General features: G+C 43.6%; 1 protein-coding gene across 4 annotated transcripts in view; it reads right to left on the bottom strand.

Moving 5' to 3' along the window:
• Positions 1–2,237: 2,237 nt before the first annotated feature.
• LPAR1 (lysophosphatidic acid receptor 1) overlaps positions 2,238–16,654 on the bottom strand; it is a 59,279-nt gene continuing 44,862 nt past the window's right edge. For 3 of the 4 annotated variants that reach the window (XM_015849878.2, XM_015849876.2, XM_015849877.2), the window contains exon 4: positions 2,774–3,235. In XM_015849878.2, the coding sequence (XP_015705364.1) occupies positions 2,934–3,235 (302 nt within the window). In that variant the 3' untranslated portion in view covers positions 2,774–2,933. Of the gene's footprint in view, positions 3,236–16,654 lie in introns of all 4 variants that reach the window. The other variant, XM_015849875.2, reaches the window with a different exon arrangement.

The raw sequence follows: 16,654 nt of genomic DNA on the forward strand, positions 1-16,654 counted from the left end.
CTTTGAACCATGTTCTCACATAGCAGTCAGTGAACTCTACATCTGCATAATGAAGATGGTAAAACCTGAATAGAGAAGTTAAAAAAAAAAAAACAAAACACCAAAAAACAGAGACGAAACCAAATGGCATGGGAGCCACTCTAAAGGAGAGAGCAAAAATCCTTCTGCTCCAAGCTCTTGATTTTATTTTCTTTGCTCACAGCAGCTTTAATTTCATTAGCTTGCAAAGAAACAATCCACAGATCAGATTTCTCAAGGATATAGGGAGATCATGTCAATAAAACAAAGCACTAATTAAATCCTTAAACAGCAGCCACATGCTCAGTTAGTCCCTGTAGTGGAATCTTAGAAGAAACTTCTGCATCTCGTTGCCTTTGATCTAAAGCATCGTACTTCACTGTCTACAAGAAAAAGCCACGTGCTGCCAGAAGTGCTCCCAGGTTAATCTATCCCACAAGTGAATTTTATCTGCTGTTAAGAATCCAGAAGATCAGGTCCAGCTTCTTGAATAACAGAGAGTCTCATTGGAGAAGGTCTGACTGATGTACCTGGCAGCATCTGCCACCTGTTGCAGTTGTGATGAGGACAGAAAAGCCTTCCTGGGTATCCATCTTCACATGAGCTCTTGGGACCCAGCAGCACATCATAAGCAATCATGCTCTTGGTTACATTATTCAGCCGCTGCTTCCCCAAAACCACCACACACTTTCAGCACAGAAAACTGTGGTGAATGAAACTGCTGTTTCTCAACATCACCCTCCCAACTCACTCTGAAAAGAACATGCAAACAGCAGTTAAAAGGACAATGGGAAAAGAGAAACCTCAACCCAAAACACAGTGTGTGTGATGCTCCTCTTTTGTGTGGAAGGAAGGGACATGAAAGAGTGCAATCTTTGGATCCAGGGAGCACTCTTGAAACAACAAAAAAAATATGTTTCTCAGATGCCCCCTCTCTGTGGAGACACTTTTACCCTCTCCTTTCTTCTGCCTACCTGCACTAGCCCGCCCATCAATGCAGGCACCATGAAACACTTGTGCTTACCAAGCAGATGCTTTTAAATGAAAAAGCTCATTCTGCCTGTTCTCTTTCTCAGTACAGTCATGTGAACAAAACACAAATCGACCTTCAGATTCACTTGCTCTTATACAGTCAGAAAAAGACCTCTGCTTTGTCCAAAGGAAGCACCACATAGGATACCTCAGTCAGCTGGAAGACTGTGCTTCTTCTGTCCCCTCTCCTCACATCTTCAATACTGTCCATACAAATTTGGCTCAAAAGTACAAGTGAATTTTACTGAAAGCAGTGGCAAAGCTCTCACTTTATCCAGTGGAGTCAGATTTCCCTCCATCTTGCTTTTTTGAAGCAATTTCTTTTCCCCCCGTGATTTTAAACAGTGATGCTAAAAACTCTACTCTGTGATAAGCTGATCCTCTCCATTTCTTCCTGGCCCACATGGGAGAATATTGTGCCTTACATTACATTCCATCCAATACATTACACTGACAGATACACCTCAGATTTTTCTCATATTTTTCTTTTTTCTTTTTTTTTTCTTTTTTTTTTTCTTTTTTTTTTTTTTTCCCCCTAGGAATTTACCATTGATATATTTTACATTGTTAGAAGAACATAATTTCTCAGGGAAAGGTCCCATGTTCTTTATCCCATCATTGCTTCTGTTTATTTCTGTCAAGGAATTCTGACTAACACCTTTGATTCTTGGGAAGTGACATTCATGTTAGTGGCATTTCTGTTTGAAACAGCCACATACAAAAAAGAAATCCATCTGTTAGCTTAGCTTTTCATAACAATGTGCAAGTGTGGCTATAATACATAGAAAAGTTCATCTATTTGCAAAAGACTACTAAATATTTGGTCTTTACAAAATAGAGTTGTACCTTGGTTCCTAGTAGCCCACTGCTTTTGAAATGTAAGGTAAATAAACTAAAAGACGCCCCATAAACATTTTTAAGTGCAAGACACAGAAGTTGCTTTGTTTCTAATTACAAGTATCTTAAACAATATGCTTTTTTCCTCGTTAAAAATCTAATTCCCTTCCATCATAAGCACAAAATGCATTTGGACAGCAAAAAAAAAATAATAAAATTTTAAGGCCTACCAACATGACTGTAGGCCTAGAGATGTGTCCTGCTTTAAAAACTTGACCCTGAAAAACCTGGGACCGCTCACATGTTACACATTTCATACCACACTTCAAAGAAGAACATTAAATACCTTGTGACTAGAGTACTGTTTATTTCATAATCTAAACAAACACTGGAATACAGTCTACACTTTTCTACTTTCCTGCAGACTTTACAACGAGCTTTTTTCCCCCCATAATTAGAACAATGCGCATACACACAGAACATGCATGCTTTCTAACACCAGTAACGAAGGTAAGGAGAGTCAGTTCCCATCATCTTCCTGTTGCCTGTATTAGAAAAAAATACTTTTGCTTTTACTGTTGTTATGGCAGTGTGGCTAAAGATATGAAGACTACAGCCCGGTTTTACTCCCTGCACAGAAAATGTTCATCAAAAGCATGCTGATGGTGATAAATATTACATGTCTATTAAATGAAAGGCATACTTTTATCCCCTTTACTCCCTTTTTAAAAAGACTAAGTGGCTACATGTAAATGCAGTGAAGCAGGTATAAGCTTAATTAATCAGTTTATTCAGAGTGGCACCAAGGTGCTGCAAGGGCCAATAAAGTCTCAGCGATGCTCCCCAGAAGCCAGCTCTGCTGCAAGGTCTCTGCTTTCCACTTCCACAAGCAGAAGGCAAAGGTCTCACAGCACGGCGATGCCGGCACAGTGTCGCACTGGGCTCACTGGAAAAGAAGCACTTGTGGTCCATTAGTGTTTGAGAAAATCTTGTGAGTGGGTTACCTCCCCAGGGCAGCTCTGTCGGAGGGGCAGCCGGCAGGGCCTTTACACCACCGAGTGGTCGTTGCTGTGGACGCCGGCCAGGATGGTGTGGTTGAGAGAGGAGGCCGAGCGGTCAGAGCCTTCGGTGGGGCCGTTGGCGCTCTCACTGCGCTGGCAGCAGAGGATCTGCTTGAAGGTCGCACTCATCTCCTTGTCCCGGTAGGAGTAGATGATGGGGTTCATGGCGGAGTTGAACTCTGCCAGGAGCAGGAAGAACTTCTCGTAGGCCAAGACATTGCACTGTGGGCAGCACACATCGAGGAGAAGCAAGACTAGACCTGGGGTCCAGCAGATTATGAAAGCACCTAGAGGGAAAAAGAGAAGACAAAACACAACAGAACTGGTCACACACCATGAGGATCCAGCGGTCAGAAGCCCTATCGACTGCAGGGACTTGGAACTGGGTGATCTTTGAGGTCCCTTCCAACCCAAGCCATTCCAGGATTCTACAGCAATCCAAGTGGAAGTGGTGGAATTTAGTTTTCATTTTCAAGAGTATCTTTCTCTTGCTATTTCTTCACTGACCTGATGAGATGGCTGCCTTTCAGAGACCCAGAAATAGTTATGAGCAGAACATCACACAAGCAAGGTGCTTCTCCACTCTCACCATTTGTTTCCTGCTTAGCACATACACTTGCATTTAACATTAATGATGAGGAACACCTTCTTATTTTGCTAGAGACCTATGACTAATCAATCTAGTGATCAGCAGAAACAATGCTGTAATTTACTTCTCTAGCTAGTAACAAAGAAAGCCATTTTGTGATTGCTGTGACTGAAGCAGAAGTAACAGAAAAAGTGGTGCAGGCAGCAATTCTCAAGAGAAAAAAAAAGCCTGGGTCATGTCAATCCACTTCAGTCCCATTATGTAATGGAAAGTCCTAAACATCCTTCTTGCACTGAAATGTCGTCCTTCAACAGATCTTTTCTTAGGGCTCCATTCAGCAGAAATTCAGTGGCTCCTCAGGCTTCAATAGGGTAAATGCCAAAGAGCCTTACCCTGATTAAAATGCTTCCCCCTCCCTTCCCTACTTTGTAAAGCTCTGACAGGGACAAAGCCCAGAGTATAATTCTGAGTTCAATGCAGAAATGAAATCAGAATGTCTTGAATTTTTCCAGGAGTGAATGGCAAAGCTTATTCCAAGGTTAAGGATGTTTAGAATACAAACACCATGGGGAAGCCCTTGCACAACAATCATGTCAGAGCAAAGATGGTGCTCCTGAGATTCTGCAGGCTGACATGCTTGGTGGAGGTAGGAACTGAAGCTTTATCATCAGCCAGAGGGCTCAGCGCAGGAGCTGCCATAGGGGCTTCCCAACACTACCCAGCCAGCGCTGCTCACAGTGGGTTCCTGTGTCACTGTGGTATGTGCTAACACACCACCTCCTTCTTTTTGGCAGCAGTATGTTCTGTGGGATGACTGATCTCAGTCCATCTATTCGCTGTGCTCACCAAGAAGGTGCAGTGTGACACCTATCCCTTTGGACACACCAGCCTCACAAGCAGGAAAGCGGTTTCCAAACAGCTTTGCAGGGTGTGCTGTGCTACAGACACAGGGTGCCAACCAGAAAAGCACAGACAGGCTTTCAACACACCAAAAAGCAACTTCAAACTGAGCTTGCTTGCAAACAGCAGTGGCACAGTGCCCCTCAATGCCTATCGTTTTGCTGGCCAGCAACACTCAAACAGGGAAAGTATCTGGAGGCGAGCTGCCAGCTGCCGGTACAAAGCCCTGACTTCTTCTGCCAAATGACTTTGTTAGGGTCTGCCAGTAAATCTACAGAAGAGGGCTGAAATTCTCCCACGCTGAGGTGGCATCAGACACATGAATCCACTTCACAGCTATTGTCTGCAGGTCTTTTGGATTCCAGCAACCCTAGAAAAAAAGTATGTGAAGCCATGGCCAAGGACTTTATTCTTTTGTTCCTTCCTCACATCTATTCCCTCAAGAGCAGAAAACTGCATCTCTTTAAGTGCACGTTACCCAATTGGTTCAGAGGCTGCCCTCCATGCAGAGCAGCTCTGCTGGGCTGGTTCCTGCAGAAACTGAGCAAATCCTGCAAACTAAACTACTCACTGTAGAAGTGATGTGTGCTGTACTCACACTCCTAGCCAGCAAGGCAATGGTGGACTTTGTTACAGCTTGAGCATGTATTTTCTTCACTACAGACTGCCTCAAGAGAATAACAACAGAGACGGGAACACTACCAGTCATGGGATCTCCAGTCAAGAGCAAAGAATGATGACAGCATCCTCACCTGGCCTGCAGCAGAAAGTCCAATGTGGGAACAATGGAGCTGACAGGAAAGTTCTCCTAAGGCTGCTCAAAGTTGCAACAGAAAGCTTCCAATTTTCCAACAATTTCTTGATCTTTTTTTTAGTTGTTGTTTCATTTCCAATCTTTTGTTGAGAAATTAAATATGCCATATGGCAGTGGAAAAGCCCTGACACTTTTGCCTGAAGTCTGATCTCAGGTGGAGCCCTGGAAACCCTGAGCTCCACAGTGTCTTGGCTAGGTCTCAGAAACTGCACTGTTTATGAAGAACTACCTGGCTTCACACATCAGAGGTAAATCCCTGAGTTTTGAACTGGCTTCTTCCACACAACATCCAAGACTGACCTTTGGGCAAGCACAGCAAGTTCCACACTTCTGAGCAGATGGCCCATTTGGTATTGGGAAGCAAATCTATGGAAGCCAGCCCCATTCAGTCTAGCGGGTTTTGTTTTTCTTTAGCCCATGGGATTTTCCTAGCACAACTTTCCACCATGCTAATGGCTCCTGAGGCTTATTAAGTGAAGAAGCGCTTGCAAACGGTGACAGAAACAATGACTCGGGTTTTCTTGCTTGTTATTTAACTGTCAGAACCCTGGAAAATACTGGACAGCATCACACAAGGTGAGGGCATGTTTGAATGAGGAAATAAAAATGCCAGGCTCCCATTACTTCAGACGTCATCTGTTAAAAGTGGAATTCTTTCCCTGGAATGAAAAAGCTTGAAATTTATTTTTTCAGCTTCTTACTTGGAGTTCTTGTCAAAGCAAAGAGCTACAAGCTGAAAGTGAGGTTAAATTCTTCCCTTTCCTGAAATGAGCTGTGCACTGATTTCACAAACACTGAATACTTAAAAATATCACGTTCAATAAAACAATGAGTTCTGAATGTTTCCTGCTGTCTACATACTGAAAGGGTTTCATCATAATTTAAAGTGTTGATACATTCTTCTGCTCAGGAGCACTGCTGACAGCTCAAGCTACTTGCAGGTCCTATTTCTATGTGGCACAGATGTAGTGAAGCCCACACTACAATGACATACGAAGATCACCTGCATTCAAAGAATCAAATCTGACCATCTGTGTGGACACGTCATTGTCCTACCACAACACTAGGAGAGACCTATAGGCATAAATGAAGTGTAGACATTATGTCCCAGAGGGGCTGAGGAGCCCTGATGCCTGGTCATCCTGGGGTGCATGGCTATGACAGGGCAGACTCTCTTACACTGATGCCTGCATTTGCAAAAACTTGTTAAGAAACAAAGCAAATATGAATTCCTCTCCTGAGAAGCCAAAATAACTGGAGGGAAGATTGGACATCATGGTAAGGATATTGAAGAGCAAGGAAAAACATTGCCAGCTTGTCTTAAGTATCTTCTCTTTGTTTTTCAGTGAGCTGAAGGATAGATCAGAACTAACCTTGTCCCATCCCCAGGTCCAGGCCCCATACTCCTTGCACAGCCAAGTGCCCCGCATTGATGTCCCTGTGGTAGCAGTGAACACAATCCAGCCCTGGCAGTGAGGGCCCTCATGTGGTCACCTCCCAGGCACCAGGCAGGATAGCTGCTCTTGCAACTTCATACATCAGCAGACGAAGCATTTCTTAAGCAGCACTACTTTTTTTTTTTTTTCTTTTTTTTTTTCTCTTCTCTCTGTCTTTTTGCTTTGAATGGCATAAGACAGTGTTTGTTCCATGAACGCTCATTTTCCTCTTGCTCACAATAGTGAAATAAAAGGAGCGCCTCTGCTCCTGCCAAGTCACACACCGCTCTGCTCGCAGCCTGGCAGCTGCTCCTCTGCCCATCAGGCTGCTTCTCGTGAAGGAGGAGAAAAGGCCATTTCAAGCAGAAAGCAATGAGGCAGACAGAGATGCAAGGAAGGTGAGGGAGGTCAACCTCAAGCTCTTGCCATCAAAACTACATCCCTCTCCTGAAACGCTCATTTTCTTCATCCTAAACCACTGCGTGTCCCTCCTGTGAGCCCTCCTCCACCCCTGTGGGTGTGCACCCAGGCTCTGCTGCTTTCCCACATGGCTTCAAGCAGCCTGCTGGCTCCTCGTGCAGAGATGTGGAGGAGAGAGAGATATGGAGAAGGCCTGTTTTAGAGAGGTAGGGAAATATGGAAAGGGCCCATCTCACAGAGCTCTTCAAACCCTGGTCTCAGAGTGCACCTGGGCAGCCACACCACCTCTCCCACCAGGACCAGGAGGACACTGAGCATCATCGCTGGTCACCAACAGGGAGCAGGGTCTTGCCATGATGAATCCAGCAGCACAGATGGCTTGCGGGTGGCTGGGAGAGGAAGATGGAAGGTGAGGAAAGCACAGCGAAAGAAAAACAAATTGTTGCATCCAAAACAAGCTGCAGGCAAGTGGTGGCCTGCCCGCAGTGCAGCATCTGCCACCTCTGGGAAGGTGCAGAGGAAAGCTGGTGTTGCAGCTGCCTTGCTGATTGAAAGCAAACACAGAAGCAGAGAGCCCTAGCTCTGCTTAACAAAGCTTCAGCCACCAAGGGCTTCAGAAATGCCTGGCATTTTCCACATCCCCACACAATCACACCCTCAGCAGGGACAGCCGCTTGCTCATCATCTGCAGTACAACTGCACTTCTTTATGCCCTCCCCATCTGTAATCTGTATCAATAAGCCTCCTTATCATACTGCATACCCTCATGTGCATAGCATGAATAGAGATAAATACTGTGTGACATAGAGCTTATTTATAGCTATGCATTGTTTCCCTCCAGATAGAAATATTACGGAATTAAATGCAAAATGAATGCTGAATTATTATCAATGCAAAGGACCTGCAAAGACCATTCATCGTGCTTCAAGCACACAGAGTGTAGGCGTCATTCTTCTAATTCGAGTCTGACATCACTGTCCTTGATTTGCCACAACATTACTACAATATAGCTTATGGTTCTTGGTGAATGAAAACATACTTTTGTTATTATTTGTAGTTGCTGATGGAAAGAGCACTGGGTAAGGATTATGTACACCCATGGGATTCTTACTTGCACACAGAAGATACACCTGACTCAACACAGCGACTCATGAAATACTGACAATAAATGCTATGTAACACCCCCAGTAGTATCCTTAACTGTCTTGCAGCATGGAAATGCATGGACAGAAAACACCAGTGGCTGGTATAGTTCCATCTGCAGTCCCTATCTCCATTATGTCTTTCTGCTTTTGGGGTGGCTGACATCTTTCAGTCTTCCTCCTCCTGCCAGCTTGCATAGCAAGTCTCCAGGTCCCTGTCAGACTTGTCAATGTCTGAAATTTCTAAGTCCAAAATGACAACAGACAGAAAAACCTGAGGATGACCAATATCAAAGTAAAACATGCTGAAGAGAAAAAGGAGACATGGGCAGCAGCAGAACTGGCTGATTCACTTCATGGGTACTCAGTGAACTCTGTACCACGTTAGCACTTGCATGGTGTCATTCTTTGCCTGCTGTGAATTGAGTTTGCTGATCACTGGCCAGCTGATCCGGCCACAGAAAAACAATCTTTGGTTGACATCTCTGCAGGAGAAAACTAATGCAAATGGAGGAGACTGGGGCTATTTTTCAAATGATGGGTGCAAACCAAAGGTGTTTGAGTATCCCCTCATTTCAAATGTATGTTTTTGTTTTAAAGGACATCTTCCAAAGAAAGCACATTCAAGATGCTTTCTGAAAACAAAAGTCTATCCGTATCCATTTGAATCCCTCAAATCTTTAGGCTGTTAAGAAAAAATGGATATTGCCACTGATCTAATGACTACAGAAGAGAGACAGCCCTCTCGTTTTTCCCTCACGGAAGACAAAACAAAGCCATTTAGCCATAAAAAATGCATCTTAGACAAAAACAGGAAGTCATTAAGTGTCAATGGTCAGGATCCCAACTGATTTTTAAATTCATAAAGATATGTGAAGCTAATCTCTGAATAAAGGCCCAGCTGTTGCCAAAGCAATTTGAATATTTATCTCTGCGTAAAGACAAACAGTAGTCCCTGTGGAGTTCCACTGTTGCCAAAAACCTGACACACAGAGGAAACTGGAGTGTCTTTTTCAACTTCCAGTGTTCTATGAGAGACTTAATGCTTTATAACAGGCAGAAATGCTCATGCAGTCCCAAGCCAGTGGCAGTAGCTTCGCAGGAACAGGAGTACAGAAGTCCTGCTGATGGCAGGCTCCTCGGGCAAATATCACTGGTGCCCCTTGGTCATGGTGACACAGGACAAAGAAAAGCAGGCAGCAGAGCTGTGGAGAAAATTACTAACAAGAAATCACCTTTCAGCCCACACGAGTTGTCCTGCTTACACCACCTAGCTCAAATTCTGCCTCCTCTTTAGCGGCATGAAGTCATGACTTGATGGTTGCTCATGATTCACCAGATTGGGGGCAGATGGGTCAGAGGCAAGAGGACCTGGGCAGGGCTTTTAAGGCCCCTGACATGGGGACCTGGTGAGGGTTTCTCACCAGAAAACAGCTGCTCTGGTCAGAATCAAAGCTCTGGCATCAGGCATCCTGAAGCAGAGGTGACCAACAAGCAGCTCATAGGTCTTCCACACCAGGTGTGGGAAACATTCCTCATGTCCATCCATATCTCCATGAAAGATGCCAAAAGCCCCATACCTGCAGTGAACACGGTGGCAAGGTAAGTGAGAAGGCTAATGGCCAGAGGTCACCTCAGGTAGGACAGCTGGCACATGCAGGCCAGGCTCTGTTCCTACTGTGCCTGCAAGGTATATTTAGCAGGAGTGTTCCTTTGTTCCTGTACCCACAGGTTTTAAGCATAGAAAAATATTTCTCAGTGATGTTGAAAAAAAAAAATCCAAACCTGTATCCTGTACTTTTCTTTTGGAAATCCATTAGCTCACTGTATTCTGGTATTTTCCCAGTGATGGTCACAACGTTACACTAAGATAATACACTTTAACTGGTAGATTTTAAACAACACTGCTAGGAGAGATAGTTTAATTGTGTTTTCTTTTGTTGTTAAGGACATTAAGCACTCCTGGTATTATGTTTGGATGGGGTCCAGTTGCAACACAAGTTTCCAAATGAAGCATGGGTGGATGCAACTTAATGTGCAAAGGCCTGCTTTGATCTTACATAACATGAAACCAGTTATATTAGAAGAGACATATTAACTTCTATCTATTTCCTTAATAGGAATAAAAACTGCTTCTCCCTTGCTAGTACCAGACTGTGAATAGGACAAAGTGCTACAAAAGGGCAGAGACACTTGAAATGACAGCATTATATAATCAACTGCCAGAAATCTGCGTGTGCTTTCTCTCGATAGAGCCATAGTGAACTTATACGACGATAGCTGGCTGGTTAAGGTGCGGCACACGTCCCTTGAGGCAACTGTGTTAAGTCCAGTTACTTGCAACACAGCTTTTAGAAGCATAATCCACCATGACAGCTGTGCAAAACTAAGGGCACAGCTCCAGGGTAATGTGGACAACGGGGTGGTTAAGAAGACTCCAGAGACTCCGGTGTAAGTCCTCCTGGAAAATTAATTGTTCTGGATTTGTTAGGTCCAAAATAGACCTCCTGCTGTCTGTATGAATGCTAACAAAATAAGACACTGCCTGAGAGCAGCAGCAACCTTGGGGTACCACCACATCATAGAATCCCAACACCCACCAGCCTGTCACCAAAGCAGTACAGGGAGATCGTCCACACTGAAATGACACTGCCCCTGCTATCAGACAGCAGCTGACACATCCACAAATAGCAGCAATAAAACAGAGGGAGGAAAAAGCTGTGGGACAGCAGAGAGAAATGGCATTGCTCTGCACAAGGGAACCACTGAGTGATTAACTACCCAGATTCTACTTGTGGTGAGTATATGCTGACAGCTTATCAGACAGCCAGATTCCAGGTCTCAGCACTTAATTCTATCTGTGCTCATTTAAACCTGTCCAGATGAGGCTGATAACATGGGCAGAAAGCACAGCTTTTGGCTCATATTTCTGCTCTGAAGATGAGATATGATTTAAAAGGAGGCTCTCATGGATGCCTCTGGTTTCCTTTTGAACATCCAATGTTTGCTATCTGGACAAGATCACATTATACTGTAACTTATGTCCTGGGTATCAGAGAGGAGGAAGATTAGTGTTTTGTCAACTGCAGTGAAGCCAGTCTCAGGACTCATTAAAAGTATTATCAAGAAGAAGGAAGCACTGCAACAGTGCACAGTTAAGAAGTGTTTTTGTTTTTCCATCAGAAGGATATTTGCTATCCTGCAGCATGTAATTTTACTGCAGAAAACACAGCATTTCCCATTCTTAAAATGGGACATACAGTGAACAGGCCTGGAAATGTTTCGCTGCTACTGGTAAATACCTGAAGTCCAGAGGCAGCTTCTTTGTAACTTCCATTGTCCATGCCCTCACAGCATCGATATTGATTAAAACTTTTCAGGCAAACCCAGAACACCACCCTGATAAAATTTAGCCTTTATTTCAACTCATAGCTTTGAGAATCACACTGCCAAAACATGCCTTAAACTGAAAAAGAGCATGCTTCTTCAGTCAGTCCTCTCTCTCAGCTGTTATTGATGGGAACATGGCCACTGCCGAAGAGATGCTTTGCACAGCTCTGCATTATGTTATAAAGCCAGAAGGGGCAGGCAAAAATCAAAGCAAGGGAAGAACACATCAAACACCTCTTATTGCAATGAAAGAGGCGGTCCCAGCCTCATCCCCAAAAAGGGTCATTAATACTGCTCCTGGGTTGGATCAGAGATGAGTACTCTGAGTTTCCTCACATTTGTTTACTTACTGTTGATGTGAGTTTGATTCAAACCACTGGTCTCATTCCTGTGTCCTCACTTTTTCAGGAGCAGTGCTCTCCTGGTCTAAATTAACCCCTGGTAGGCAAAGTACAGCACCTTGAAATATCCAAGAATAGCACTTGCCTTTCAGCTACTATGTTAGTGCCATATCCTGCGTCACTGTGGCTCAAAGATTTCTGTATAAATAGCTTCTGAAACCACAAAAAAAGAGCACCATTATACCACACTGAAGGATGCACAATCAATCCATGTGTTCCTGGGGATGTGACTGCATTAACCTCTGGCAAACTGCTTGCTTCATTGTCCCCATAAAAGACTGCAGATTTTGGCTATGATAAAAAGAATAACTATGATGAAAAAGAACAAAATGATAATTGCACAAGGTCTTCTCTTTCATTTCATTCATTCCCACTACTCATGAAAGAGAAACTATATTGTGACAGAGTGCTGCTTAACTTTCCATGGCACAATTTATCTGGTTCCCAGCCACCTTCATCCAAGAGTTCTTTAAATTCGACCCCTGTCTACCCTGTGAGGAAGTGGTAATTCACACCATTATCAGGTATAGTTGGGCAGTACTGTCCTTTTTTAAAGTGACCACTAATCTCAGATGTGTGAGCATGCAGGACACACCACTGGGTGTCAGGAGCAGATGATACCCATGAAAAAAATCTGTTCCTGCATGGAAATCCTGAGACTGAAAGAAGACTATGAAAAAGATTGGTATCCAAAAAGCAAGCCTACCTTGTTTTGCATGCTAAGGACAGGCCTTATATCCTCCTGATCCTTCCTACTAGTCCTGCATGCTATGCCTATGATGCCCTGTGTGGATCTCTAAGCCAGAAGAGGTTCTAGATAAAGGATTTTGGAATTGCTGCAAAGAAATGAGACAGCATAGAGTCAGGGCACCACCCATCAAATATGTCATAGCTCCAAGAGCAACTATGAAAACAGCCATAAAAGGTCTCTAGGAGAAGATAAAAGGCACCTCCATGCTTTCTTCGTGGAAAGGAACAAGAATGTTCTGTGACATTATCAAAACAAGTTCTTGGTATCAAAAGGAACTGCTGTGAGGTTTTCAAAAGTAGTTGTTACTATGCATCCTTCTCCTTGCAACAATACAGGGTTGTGATCAAGGATACAGGTTGCAAACCAGAAAATCCAGCCAGCATACATCTGCTGATAGTCCCTGATGAAAGAGGAAGTGGAGCATCAAGGTTGTTGCCAACACATAAACACTTTGTTCAGCTGGACTACCTCCAGCAGCTGCAGAATTTGGCATTCAGCTACTGGCAAGTGAGGCACTAACTTAGTGGAGTAGCACAAAAAGCAGAATGGAGCCACTGGGATTAAAAAAGACACCTCTGGTACCCAGAGCCCAGACCAGCCCAACCTTGAGTGCCTGCAGGGATGGGGCATCCACCACCTCTTTGGGCAACCTGTGCCAGTGCTTACATCTGATAGCTTTGGGATGGACACACTGATGTATGAGTTTGCAAGATTTCTACAGTTCTTTATAGCAGATAGTTGTGGGATTGCCTATAAAGCACACAGGAAGCATCATGGGTTAAATGGGAGACCTTCAAGGCCCTCTGTGCAGGATTTTTTTGGGGGAAAAAGAAAGGAAATGAATAAATACACTGTAAGCAAACTGCTTGCAAAATCTTTCTGCTCAGCAAAGTAACTGCATCCAAGAAGTACTTCTGGTGCTCTACGTGAAACAAACAGCTTTTTTTCCTACTTCAGATAAGAAAAATCTTGAACTGTTCAGTAACACACTGAAGTGAGCCAGTCAGAGCTGACCTCACTTTCCTTCAAAATGTGTCACAATAAAAAGAAGTACTAAGGAACATTCGCCAAAAGGCCAACTCAGGAGAGGAGTGAGCAGGGGTGCCCTGCTGCAGCTCCCATCAGCCTTGTGGACATGATGCAAGGCTCCTGGTGGCCCTGGCTGCCTTCTCACCATGAGCTGTCTTCTTCCTGTGCTGAATATTCAGAAGTACAAATCTGCTGAACAAATCATTCCTTGCTACAACTCTTAGCTAATTTCTACTGGGAGCAATTATATTTACAGTGACCTCCACGGCACTGAGCACCATGTCTAATCCATGTACATGCCCTTCATCTCCCAGCAATGGAAATAACGTAATGTGAGCCCCCTCCACCTCCACCCCAGAACCATTCAACTGTGAGGGGAGCTATGAAATGATGAAACATTTTCGGATGTTTCTGTCACTGGTATCTCTTGTGCTGGCTCAGGAAGTTTTTGAACCTATCTCTAACCCTAAAAACCCTTTTATAACAGCTCTTTAAAGTGCTGGCAATGTGCCTGACTTTTCCTAGCACTTTGCATTTTCTTTCTTTTTCCTGGAGCACTGCAGACAGAGGTCTTTAAACTATGAAAACATGCTTCCAAGTACGCAGATTTATTTATTCATTTATTTATTTTAAACCAGTCAGTCCATGGCATGGAAGTAGAGGAGACGGATTCACAGATTTACAGAGCACATGCAACATCAAGTATGTTTAGCTCTTTAGGCAATACTAGTGCCTTCTCCACACATCTTAATAAGGCTGCTCTCTTAACAATAAAATAACAAAGCATCAGAAACTTTCTTATGCTTACTTTTTGTCTGCTGTGGTTTCTGTTGAAGAGATATTCAGTAAAACTGCCACACCCAGCACATGTTCCTCTTTCCTATTAGCAAGCAATAGCAGCACAAAGATGTCAGAGCTTCTCTAGAAAAAATTTTGGCAAATATATAATTTTCTATGTTCATTTTAGTTAATTTTGGGGAAATTCCCACTTAGCAATGAAATTATGCAATGGAGGCATCTCATAGCTGACATCTTGCAAGATCTGTTCCGCTGTATGAACTGGGGGTAATGTGTTCACCAGAGAAAGAGCTGCAGACAGAGAGTAGCAACTAGCTGTAATGGACCACAAGTACCAGCAGTCCATAGGCAATATAACTGAATTCAGATGCTTCGAGCCACCACTCACCTACTCGGCTGGACATGCAAAGGTGGTCCTCCCACCCAGGTGGTGCTCCCCTACACACAGAGAAATAAACCCACACTCACTTGTAAAATTAAGATCCATATCCATGAAGGAAATGCAAGAGGTTAAATCCTCAGTGCATGCTCCTGAGCAGTTTGTTCAGATCTTCTCATTGTTTAAATAAATCTGTTTTTAATACACACTGAATAAAACATGAGATAGGATGCCAGTGGCTGTGTAAAACACAAGACATGAAGAATACCCCCTGAAAACGTGAAAAAGGAAAACCTCTGGCTTTATTTGTCTAGATGGATGCCTCCTCACTCTACATGGAAAGAAACTGAATATCTTCAAAACCAACACAAGGAATCCATTCAGAGGGATGTGGACTATCTTGAGGAATGGGCCCTCAGGAACCTACTGAGGTTCAACAAGGCCACATGCAAAATTCTGCATGTGGGTGGAGGTGACTCCAGATATGAATAGAGACTGGGAGAAGAATTCAGTGAGAGCAGCCCTGACAGGAATGATATGAAGGTATGGATATGGATATAAGTTGGAGCTGAGTGGGCTTTCAGGTCCTTTCCAACCCAACTCATTCTGTGATGTTCTATGACAACTCTCTTCATGCATCTTTGGTTGAACAAAGATTAACGCTGATTACCCTTAATGGGGATGTTTTAACCCACATGGCCTATATAAGCTACAAAACCTGTTAGCTAATACACACTCCCTTCATTTTTACCTTTTCAAGACAGAAAATGGCAATATGAAGGATGATGAGCTGCAACACGCTCTGCTGTTGAAGGCAAGTGGATCCAAGTCAGAACAGCACCTGTGGCTCAGAGAAGGCCAGTGAAAGGCCAGCTCACTATGCTCCCTGTTCCACTACACTACATAACAGGTACTTATATTAAAATAGTAACTAGAAAATCATCAGCTTTTTCAGAAACAATGAATAAATTCCACTGTTCCATACTACAAAAGAAAGCTTTGTTGAAATAGATGCATAAATCTTCATAAAAACATCACACAGCTCCTAGAAACTATGCCAAGCATTGTAAAAAACACCAATTTATTCTCAGCCTGCACTGCAGCTGGTTTATGGAAGCCAGGCTGATGACATTCTTTCAAAGGTAACTTCCTCGGCTTTGAGGTTTTACACCTGCCCCAGTGCAAAACTCTTTCACACCAACACTCACACCTGCCATGAAGGGGCACTTAGAAGTTTAATTTGCAGTTACCAAATGGACACTGAGGCTTTATGATAGCACGTGCTTGGGGGCTGCATCAGAAGAGCACTGACCAAGCAAACCTTTTGCTATTCTAAATTACATATAAACACTCACTATAAATAGACTCAGCTGTCAAATCATATGCTTCCAGTGAAGCTGCAGGCACACACATGGAGGCATAGCACTCAACTACCCAAAATGCACACACTGACCTTTCTAACTTCTTTAAAGGTTGAAAAGAAGAGATTTCTTGTTCTTGCATAGAGGCTGCAGCAGCTGAACATCTCAGCCAGAGCACTACATACCACAGTCACCTCCTGCCCTAAGATGGAAGAGTAGCTTGCAGTCTCTTCAACTGCTCTCTTCTGCTCCTCCAAGGAGTGGGAAGGGCAAAGTTTCCAAGTTACAAATGGTTA

This window comes from Coturnix japonica, chromosome Z, assembly GCF_001577835.2.
Source record: "Coturnix japonica isolate 7356 chromosome Z, Coturnix japonica 2.1, whole genome shotgun sequence".
Classification (NCBI taxonomy): Eukaryota; Metazoa; Chordata; class Aves; order Galliformes; family Phasianidae; genus Coturnix; species Coturnix japonica.